The sequence below is a fragment of the Sinocyclocheilus rhinocerous genome, unplaced genomic scaffold (assembly GCF_001515625.1).
Source record: "Sinocyclocheilus rhinocerous isolate Xijiao unplaced genomic scaffold, SAMN03320098_v1.1 scaffold2812, whole genome shotgun sequence".
Taxonomy (NCBI): domain Eukaryota; kingdom Metazoa; phylum Chordata; class Actinopteri; order Cypriniformes; family Cyprinidae; genus Sinocyclocheilus; species Sinocyclocheilus rhinocerous.
The window spans coordinates 354,095-365,518 of NW_015629503.1; the positions used below are offsets into that span (position 1 = coordinate 354,095).

An 11,424-nucleotide genomic window follows, 5' to 3' on the forward strand; every position below is an offset into this window, starting at 1 on the left:
ATTAATAGCCGCAGAAATGTAGTTCAGGGAACGTACATACATTACAATGAAACGAAATATTATATCAAACAGTATTGCCTTTACATTTTCAGTTTAACATATTAATAGATTAATAGAATAATATTATAAAGACCAAAGATTACCTGTTAGATTTACCCAAAACAAATTATATCTTATGTTTAACCACTACAGAGACATCAGAGCCAGCGGCAAATGTCAGAAGGACTAGCCGAGTTGAGGCTGCTCTCCTTGGGAAACATGAGCACTGAGTGCCCGCTGATCGCGTGGAGCTCACATCTCCGAAATCGGCGAAGCACATTTTCAAATAGGCGCTGTCTTTATAAATAAACCGCAGATTTGAGTTTTAAACAACTACATTCTCACCTAAAATACTTTTAAAACTACATTTCATGACACAATAACAGTAATATTTTGAAAATTATCCGAATAAATGGTGGTTGAAATCACAATGCTGCGTGAACTCAACCAATCAGCATGTTCAGCGCCCAAGTCCCGCCCCTGAAAGTTTCGGACCTTTGAAAAAGTACTACCTCGTGAGCAGGGATTTTCTGAGGGGCAAATTTTTTCCCGGAACTTTATTTAGATCCTGGTTCCTGCAGTGGAAACACACCGAGTACCGGCCCAAAGTCCGGTGGAAACGGGGCTACTGTCGTTACTCCTCCTTTTATCCTTCCGGAGCTCCTCATGGGACTCGAGACCGGTGAGTGGCGCAGGTGTCGCTCATTATTATTTACTCCACTGGCCTCGCTCCGTTTCCACGGCTCTCGGCCCCGCCCCACTCATCACAAACATATTGAGTGTAAATTATCATATTAAAATTATTAAATGGATGCTTCCTTGGGACAATAAAGCCCTCCCTACACCTACCTCTAGCCCTACCCGATAAACTCTTTGTTATTAAATACCTGTGAGGCACTTTATTTCCACTTTTCGAGTATTTCCTACATTTTGATAGAAAATAAATACTCCGATACTTGATGGGAAAAGGGAGAAGTATGAGGTGGATTGTTACGCCTCTGCAAATAAATGTGATCTTACCGCACTACTTCATCTCTGTGTCTGATTAAAGTGGGCCAAATGCTAGATCTAACAAGCCGTAACTGATGAAAATAACCATCAATTTTATGCTTCTGATCAAATATTGTGCTACAAATAATATTAATAGCTTTAACTTGTAAATGCTGGCAAATGACCATGGTATATGCTGGATAATCCGCGGCTAGCTGTGCATTAAACAATTTTCTTTACCTCCAAGTCATGCATCAGAATAGTTTATTACACGGCTCTGTGGAATACTTGATTCTGATTAGTTAGTCGCGACATTCCAAGGTGTGTTCCCTCGATGACAACCGGTAAAAGCTGATAACTCAGGCTCATCCGGGTAACTGAAGTCGCCGCTATATGCTTGCTAGGAACAGTTTTTCTTGGTGGAAGCTTTGCGTTTGCTTAGCTAATAAAATATTACAATTCAGTTAAATATTATGTGTACAATTATTTAATTATGTCATCCTGGTATCGCGAACTCGCTCTCTCGTTTCATACAAACGCAACTGCTGCCATTTTGCGACGATTCACGTCGGGGTCCTGATCACCCTGTCGGGGGTTATTCTGCGATAACAACTGGCTGGATGTACATTATCCCTTACTTAATGCACAGCTAGCCATGGATTATTCCTTACATGTACAGTATAACAATATAAACAATGTTTATTCATGCTGGATTTCAACCACCATATTTGATCTCTAATCACAGCTAATCTGTTTTCTCTTAAGTGGACTAAAGTTTTTCTTACAAGAGGAATCAAATTTAGCTTGTTCTTTGGAGTTAAAAGTTTCATAAAAATAAACTGTACTTCTGCCTCTCAGAATAAAAAGATAATTTATGAAAACCAAGCATCAAAAGAGACTTGTTCTCTACTTCCTCCAGTTCTTTCCCTTTTTTGTATGTAAATTCAGTTTACTTAATTAAAATGAGCTAAAGCAACGTAATGGCTGACCATTTTGTCACAGCTTAATTTCATTTTGTTCAATCCACTGAAATATGTAATAATGAAGTTTACGTCATACATTTGTTTTGGTACTTAATGTCTCATTTTTACTGAAACCGAGCAGTGAATTATTAGCTCCAGGCATGTTGGATCAGGAAAATAGATGTTGAAATTAAGTGATCTTATATAAATTCTTTAGTGAAGGGGAACACCTGTTTGTGTTTAATGTTCAGTTATGTTGGAAATTTAAAATAGTTCATGTTTTTGTGTTTACCATTGTATTGAAATTAAGAGTTTAAAGAGTTTGTTCATGTTTTTGTGGTTAACATTGTGTGGAAGAGTGGAACTTGTGCCTGTCAGATGGCTACATAAATATAGTGTTTGTTGTTTTATTCAATGGCATTTTATTTGTGCTAATGTCATTAACTTCTTGGGTATTGTATTTGCATTTGCAAACCTGTGGCATGCTAGAAGTAAATTTAACTCAAGTATTGGTTTTAGGACCATTGCTGTCAATGATTACCATGAAAACGTTAACATAACCGAACCTCTTTTAAATGTACAAAATAACTGAACATTAAACACTTCTTTGAATATACTGCAATCTCTTCAATATGACAGAGCTGATATATATTTAAAAAAAAGACTAAGTTCAACAACAACAAAAAAGTGCAACAAATTACCTTTAAAAAAACTGACTAAAATGTGTTCTATTCAATTCAATTCAATTCAAGTTTACTTGTATAGCGCTTTTCACGATACAAATCGTTGCAAAGCAACTTTACAGCAAATTAAGTTTCTACAATATTTAGTGGTAGCTTATCAGTGGTGACTGTCAGTTAATGTACATATGGCAGAAATGTACGGAAAAATCAATTAAAGACGTAATCAAACAGACGATGAACACTATTAACAGCAATTATTATATGATGCAATCAAACTTATAGCAAAATGTGGTAGTTCTGTATGTTGTTTCAGGGTTGGCATCATCTGAGGTCCTCTGAGGGGTTGGCATCATCTCTTCTCAGGTGTTCTGGATCCAGACTGAAGCTTGTGTAAACCCCTAGTTATAGAGAAACAAATAGAGACATAATTAGCGTAGCTGCTGTTCCAACCAAGCAAAATTTATTTGTTTAACCCAAACTAAAGAATAGTGATGTGCATTTGATCAGATATACCTGCAGTGCAAGATTATGAGATGCATTATTTGAATGCTTGGCCAAAGAGATGTGTCTTTAATCTAGATTTAAACAGAGAGAGTGTGTCTGAACCCCAAACGTTATCAGGAAGGCTATTCCAGAGTTTGGGAGCCAAATGCAAAAAAGCTCTACCTACTTTAGTGGACTTTGCTGGGCTATATGCTAATAGCTGACTCGGGAAATCAAAATAGAACAAGGCGCTCTGATTGTTTTTGTTATAGAATACGATAGGGTATATATTCACACATTATAGAAATGAAAATGATGTTGTATAAAATTGATTTTAAGATAAAATATAGACAATAAAGAAATAACTTGACGGAGCTCAAACTCAAAACACATGGCAGCAACAAACAGGAAGTGATGTGTTGGCTGCACTCTAGGGCAGTGTTGCCAGATTGGATGGACGATTTCCAGCCCAAAAGCTCACAAAAACCCGCCCAAAACTTTAACTGTCAAAATAATGTTATAGAATATGTAAATCAAGGTTGATAAGGGCCATTTAACTCCTTAAAACAAAATATTGACGACGAAATAATATAAATTATAAATAAGATAAATTTCGCAGGTAAACGGATCAAATCGGGGCGAATAGCCTACATTAAAGAGAATTAGGCTACGGACATGAATAAAATATGCAAGCAGACACTGTCAAAACGGCAATCATGAAATTAACCGATACCCTCGAAACAACACATGCATGATTTTCAATGTCAGCAGTCAGAATAATCCAGTTTAAATGCAAAAAGTGCCCAATATAAGTACGTATCGAAAACAAAATAAGTGGTATCGCCCATCCCTACTGCACTCAGAGGCGGCGGAAGGGGAGAGGTCGTTGCCCGGTGTTCTATCACTTCTTGTATTTTCTGTCTATACAAATGACAGTAATTTCTGTACTAATATTTCTGTGGCTTCCGTGTTTCTGGCAAACACTCAACCTGCCGTCTCAGACACGTCTTTTCAGGTTAACAAAATGGATCTAGTCTATTATAATGATGACATGCCTTCAGCAACAACTTCAGATTGCAGTTGCACTCAGTACAAAGGTAAGATAATGCTGGCATGTTAAATAATTTATTCTGCTCAGTTATGTTGATCAGAGGTAAAATACAGAACTTCTTCTGAGAAGAGAACAGATATCAAGATCATGTTAGAACGATTGCCACAGCAGAAAGACCTGTGTAAAATGTTTCATTCATCCAACACTATAATTTAAAGATGCTAATAACAAATTTATTTTTGGTGTGTGTAGGCTATGTATTTTTCCACGCATTCTAACAAATGTTCAACAACAACAAAAATAAAAGTATGACAGGTATCTAATCTTTTAAACAACATTAAATGGATGTATGTATAGATGTAAATCATTATGGCTATAAACTGAATTTCTACAATAGTTACAGATTCAGAAATATAAACAATTGTTCAGGATTCTCTATCCCTCTTTATTTCTAACCACAGGAAATTCCATTCAAAACCAAGAAGTCACTTCTCCTAAGTGGACAAAAGTTCTACTGATTAACCTCAGCGTCGCTCTTGTTTTTGCTCTTGGAGGTCTCTGTGTTCTGGGGATCATGTGTGAGTATAAGTACACACATAATATTTAGGGATGCACCGATGTGTCAACCAATAATAATTATTAGCCAATAAGTAAGGGATAATGCAAGGCTAGCTGGGCATTAAATTATTTTAATGCACAACATGTAGGCAAAGAACCCGACGCAAAGCAGAGTACATTAAAATAATTTAATGCACAGCTAGCCGTGCATTATCTCACTTATACCATGGTCATTTGCCAGCATTGACAAGTTAAAGCTGTTAATGAAGGGTAAAAATGACAGTTACGGATCATTAGCACTAACATTCTGTCCACTTCAAATCAGACACAGAGATGAGAGTGGTAAGATCACATTTATTTGAATTAATGAATTATAACATTTATTTGAATTATTTATCAATCGATTAGTCGATCGAGAGAGAGAGAGAGAGAGATACAGTTGCGTGTATGAATTACCTGTGTCTGCCAACTGCCCGTATATTGGGCCTAATTGATTTGTCCCGTACGTGACCTCCTTTGTCCTGTTTATTGACTGCAATGCTGATCTAACCACTGACTGATACAACAGCAACAGTGCTGATCACGACACTTGAGAATGATTCCCTTCACCGTCTTTGTTTTGACTTCAGCAAATCAGTTTTAGCGAATGCAAACAATGTGATTATTTTTCAGTCCAACATCCAGCCGTGCAAGAAAACATGCAATCTATCTGAGACGTGGTCAGTAAGGGGAAGTCTTTCACTATTGTAATGTTGTTAAATATTTTTTACAGCTGCGGGCCGGGCTACACTTACATGCAAATGGAACCAGTTTCATCTAGTTATGTGTGCTAGCACCTGAGTTCAGATGACTGGAAAGGTGTAGAGCTTGCATTAGTGTCTTCCCCCTCTCTAAGGTGATAATGTGCACTTTTTGAGTCCAGTTTCAGTTCCTTTTTTACCCTGGACTACCCTTTCCATCAGTCAAGCACTCTCACTGCAGAACCTATTACTTGTAATTATCCCTAGAGTGAACTCTCGTATTGAATTACTTAGAGCAGTATTTTCCACTACTCAGTTCCTATTAAGGACTCAGTGTTCCCCTGGACAGAGCATTTCTTTGTCCCCAGGTACTGTGTTTGGTTGTTCTCCCCTTATGCCCACCACAGAACCTTCCCTATGCAGTACTTCCTTCTAGTCCATAGGATGAATCTCCACATGTCACCTCTCTTCGAGTAGAATGTGGTCTCCATAGTGTTGTTTTCTCACTTGAGGAAGTGAACACTTCCCAACAACCAGGTTCACCAGCCATTGAATTTTTTTTAGTATTCTAAGCAGAAAAAAGTCTTCAGACTGAGATAAACTCAACCGTTATTGGTAACTCTCCCAGATGAAGGAGAAGCAGGAGAGTTGCACTTGTTTGTGACACGCTGGTCTTGTCAGCATCAACGCCACCGTGGACTCGTAATGCAGTTCAGTCAGTTGTGGCGCTTTGTATAGGGACCTCTAGTGTTGGACCTTCCACACAACATCAAAGTGACCGACTGAAAGGGAACGTCTCGGATGGTAACCCTCGTTCCCGGACAGACGGAATGGAGACGTTGTGTCCCTTATGCCACAACTCTGAACTGCCACTGAGTTGAGACGCTTTCTCGACTCCTCAGCAAGGTTATTTTCGTAAACGAAAACTAAAACTAAGACAAAAACTATTGGTCAAAAAACATTTTCGTAAACTGAAATAAAATAAAAACATCAAAATACATGAAAAACGAAAACTAAACTAAACTAACAACAGTTATTGCAAAACTAACTGAAATAAAATAATAATTATCAAAAATAAATAATTGTTTTTGTAATCATTACGTTCTCACCCCGTGGTGGAAAAAAATATAAGCTGTTTGTCGGTTTAGGGAAATACCTGTAAATGGCGCATCATACACGTGAGGTTATCTGACGGAGAGAGCAAAGCAGTTTATAGCAGAGTCCTGCACGGGTCCTGTTAGGTAGTTATGGTATCAGGATTATGGTTAAATAAGATGAAAGACATAATATAAAGAAATTAGCTACATTTATTTTCAAATTAAAAATCACAACACACATGTAGCCTATCATTCAGTAGTGCGTTTTAAATATAATGTAAGCGCAACTTGTGTAGATTTAAAAAGGCATGACTGCTTAATTTCGATGTGTATTTGTATACTTTTACCATCTAATCAGCATGCTTTAATTTTGTGTCCCTATACATTTGCATCACTAAGGTTAAATTAGCCTAAGCCTTTTTTGGCCTGTGCTCTGGAAGTGATCTGTTAATTCTGCTAAACTTTAATTAGCCTACTAAAACTAAAACTGAAACTAAACTATATAAACACTAAATAGAAATGTGTTCACAAAATAAAAACGAACAAAATTATTAATGAAACTAATAAAAAACGAAATAAAATTTTATTGCAAATTTGAAAACGAATTTAAAAATGCAAAACTATAATAACCTTGCTCTTCAGAACAAAACAAGTGAGCAAATGCCACACTGGCCTATTTATACCCGGATATCCGGGGCATGGCCAGCAATGCAAATTTTGCTAGCCAATTTCATTGGCCTTTTCTTAATGATGACAGAGGTTTCTGGGCTCCCAAGTGCGACCCCTAGTGTCGGAACTTTGACACAACGTCTCCGTTCCCTCCATCAGGGAACGAGCATATGTAACCGAGATGATCTTTGCTCACTTTGTATTGGTGGGTTAAGAAGTTGCGTGACATCACTGTCTGCTGCTGATTTTGTCTTTAAACAGATGTCAGTGTTACAGTGCAACTGTCTGCCCAGAAAACGAACAACACAAATTAGTAAAATATATTTCATGCACCCAGTACAAAAACGTTTTACATAAGAGTGCATAAAGAAAAAGGAATATGTGAGAGACATTTGAACTCAATATTAACTGCTATGTTTTTTTTGTTTTGTTTTTTTATTTCAGCCTTCACAGCACAGACTTTGAACTGTGAAACAAACTTTCATGGAAAGTTGTACTTCTTCAGCTCTGATTATCTGAACTGGTCAAGCAGCCGTGCTTTCTGTGTTTCAAAAGGAGCTGATCTGGTCACCATAACCAGCCAATCAGAACATGTAAGACTGAGAAATTGCGAAGTAAATGATGTTGGAAATGATTCTCATGAATCCAAGAACTGTAGTTTGACAGGGTTTGATCACAATATACAGAAACAACCTATAACTTAAAATACGCCATCATTTTTGTTCATACAGAGTAATACATCATTCAAAACTGTAAAGAGTCTGCTTTTATTTGTGTACACTCACAATATCAGAAAAATGTTGTGCATTTTGTAAAATAAAGAAAACAGTATGCGCTTTCTGTCACCTCGATCGCCGTGAACTGAAAACTCAGCATAGGCTATACTTGCCTCACAGGCATGAGAAATATATCTGTAGAAAGCCTGAAATGTCTACGATAGCCTACTCTCTGTTTATGTAATCCGTATGAAAGGTGAATTTCTCTGTAAAGGTGCGTCCACTGTACTGTGGAGATGGCGAGTCAGCATCATTAACTTAATCTTTGCAGCCAACACTGACTCAGAAAACACTAGTTTATTGATAAATAATTTGCAGAGAATATTTGCACAAAACAGAAAAATAAACACACACACACAAACTTTCAAAACCTCTCTACTGAATTTTTTACTTCATAGATGGTTTAGTTTAACCGTATGACCACAAATGATAGATTCATTGATATATAATTTATGTAAGCAGTAATTACATTAAAAAAATACATTTTTATCTATTAGGATTTTCTAGCTTCTGAAATTAAAGAACAGCACTGGATTGGTCTCAATGATCTGAAAACTGAGGGACACTGGGTTTGGGTGAATAACCAAACTCTCAATGAATCTGGAGTACAGTAAGCAATGTTTTAGTATAACAGAATACAGATTGTGTTTATTAATGTAACAGAACATAAAAATAGTAAAATAGAAAAGAAGTTAATTTAAAGCCCTATTAAAACTGTAGTCATTATTGTTTTGACTGGAATATTAAAATATTTGGAATATTGTATTGTATATTATTATATTGTTTTAACCCTGATTTCCTGTTTGTGCTGCTTAAGGTCGTGGCACAAGAGAGCATCTGGGCAAAGTGAACCTGATAACTGGAGAGGAACGGACCCCTCTGGAGAAAACTGTGCTGTTGTGAGATATTCTGAAGGCCATGTAGACTGGTTTGATGTTTCTTGCAAACTTCAAAAAAAGTATATTTGTGAGAAAAAATATTAATTTTTGTTCATCAGTGAAGCATTATGAAAGAGGATGATATAAGAGGATGAAAGCACAGGTATTTGGATATGATCCTCTTTTGGATTAGCTTATTTGTGTTTTTGTGTTTGTGTTCTGTCTGGTTTCCTTAAATCTAGAAGCTCTAAACTGTGGCAAAACCGTAACAGCTCTATCCCATTGTAGTCATTTTAATTCTCTCAAGAGCAGGGGTGTAATGCACGTATTATTCAGCAGTCCTGGTTTATTTAGTGCCAAAATGAGGCAAGTGTTTTAAATAAAAAAAAAACTCTTTAACTTAGTTCCTACTATAAGTATAATATTTTACTTATAATAAGTATTGTGGATATAGTCAATACAGTCAATAAATGGAGCCAATGCAGCCAATAAATGAAGATTCTGACTGACCTACAATGGCTTTAGCTTAACTAAGGCCATTATTTTTGTGTTAATTGTTGTAGGGGTTTTCTGTTTAAATGAATCAAATGGTGGAACAGACTTCTTGCAACATGTGTCTATTTGATTGTTAAGATCAAAATATAAACAATGTTACATTTATATTTTATAAATTAAACGCATGTCCATCTCAGAATAGTTCATTTTTAAAACATTTTGGATTTATAATCATAGATCAATTGAACTTTAAATTGTATTCTGTATTATTTCAGAGGTCAAAACTTCCTCCTCACTGCAAAGGAAGTATTCATTGAAACCGAGCTGCAAAAGCGACTTCATCTCTACTTCCTCCAGTCCTTTCTTCTTTTATTCCCTTTGTTTTAGAGCACCTATAATTACAATACAAAATGTTGGAAAACACAAATGCTGGAAAACAAAGAGAGTCAACTTTCTCTCTCCAAAAGTACAACAACTCATTGTCTACAGATGGAGTGACATCCTCACGGTTTGAATGATCACAGGTTAACAGCACAGTGGGGAGGACAGTGTAGAGCATTAGCTGTTCTGACATGAATATGATGATGATAATGATCCTCAACTAGAAGAAGTCCTCAAAAGAGCCCTTCTCATTTATTAAAGACCCTCTACATCAAACCAGTTCTCTCTCCTCATTACAACTTCAGCGGATAGTTTAGTTTGTGTTAACTAAAAAAAAAGATCAAACTGTTCCTTTCAGCTGTTGATCTGCTGCATTTCAAATATTACCATAACTTCATGTCTTCACGTCTGAAACATATTCTGTTAAGAATTCTCCAAATCAATTACTTAATCCAAATTTATAGCCATGATAGATTTCAAATTTAATCTTTAAAAGATTAAAAAAACCTCTAGCCCTTTGGTACTGATGAACACGATGAACTTTATACGGTGCTAAAAAACAAAAACATCTACTAGTTTACTCAGCTGTTACTCAAACCTCTATAGACAAAAGAAATGTTCTCAGAAAAACGTTCAGTATTTTCCCTGTCTGACCTCTGTTATATAATCTAAAATGAACTGAGCAGATTATAATATCTAAAATAGTGCCAATAACATCATACTTCTATACTGAGAGCATTTGCCATCTGGAGCTAGTTTTCAAAGTTTGAAAGTGACAGCATTTTGTCATGAGTCCGGGGCCCTGCGTTTCTCCCTCTCACCACCAGAGGTCGCCATCTCCCGTCCTGGACTCCTTTCCCCAAACTCCACACACCTTTCACTTATTACACCCTCAGCTGTTCCCCATTGTCATGGACTATTTATACACCACACTCCCGCTACTCTGTCTGGCTTATTAATTATTTGTTTGAAGGTTTCGGTAGATGCAGGCTCTTGTGGCCATATTTGTATCCCGATCCTGTCATTCGGTTTTGAACCTGTTTTGTTTTGCCTTAAGTCTGTTTTTGTTTAGTAAATAAACCTGCATTTGGACCCAGACCCCAGTTTACACGGTGTTTTCCCTTACCGTACCATGACAGATTTTCTCAAAGAGTTGTGCATTGGCAAAAATCCTAGTCGATGTAAGAGACAATTTTAAGAAACTATCATACTTATTTTTCCACAAAATACATTTGAATTTCACCCATTGCTATTGTCAAAGTAATGTTCCAGTATAAAATATGAAAAAAATAATGTTCATGGTTGGACAAACATTTCATGAGTTGTATATACTTTTTCACAGAACTGTACACTGAACTCAATGAGACGCCAGGGGTGTATTCCAGAAAGCACGGTTAACTTACCGTCAGCTAAACCCTGAACTTTCGGTTGATTAACCCCAAACCTTGCTTACTCGAGGTATGTGGTTCCAAAAACGCGTCCGGGAGTAAGTTCATTCAACTCAGAGTATGTTCCTGGTTAAGACTCAAGACATTCTCAACAGAGCGAGGAATCGACGAGTCACTATGGAAACGGATGCTAAGAAAAAGCATGCCATGCTGTTTCTTTCTTCTTCTCTTGTT

The 11,424-nt window shown here is 36.7% G+C and overlaps 1 protein-coding gene across 1 annotated transcript; it reads left to right on the forward strand.

Annotated features, from left to right (window-relative positions):
- Positions 1 to 4,181: 4,181 nt before the first annotated feature.
- On the forward strand, positions 4,182 to 9,031 carry LOC107738954 (C-type lectin domain family 4 member F-like). The gene is made up of 5 exons (XM_016550884.1): positions 4,182 to 4,254; positions 4,670 to 4,786; positions 7,717 to 7,865; positions 8,546 to 8,658; positions 8,866 to 9,031. The coding sequence occupies exons 1-5, from the start codon at positions 4,182 to 4,184 to the stop codon at positions 9,029 to 9,031; spliced, it is 618 nt and encodes a 205-aa protein (XP_016406370.1).
- The last annotated feature ends 2,393 nt before the right edge of the window (positions 9,032 to 11,424 follow it).

What these genes read in the sequence shown, in the direction of transcription:
- LOC107738954 (XM_016550884.1), top strand. Translation starts at nt 4,182, where the DNA reads ATGGATCTAGTCTATTATAATGATGACATGCCTTCAGCAACAACTTCA. An exon ending in CAGTTGCACTCAGTACAAAG is followed by an intron (nt 4,255 to 4,669) that starts GTAAGATAATGC and finishes TTCTAACCACAG; the next exon opens with GAAATTCCATTCAAAACCAA. An exon ending in CTGTGTTCTGGGGATCATGT is followed by an intron (nt 4,787 to 7,716) that starts GTGAGTATAAGT and finishes TTTTTATTTCAG; the next exon opens with CCTTCACAGCACAGACTTTG.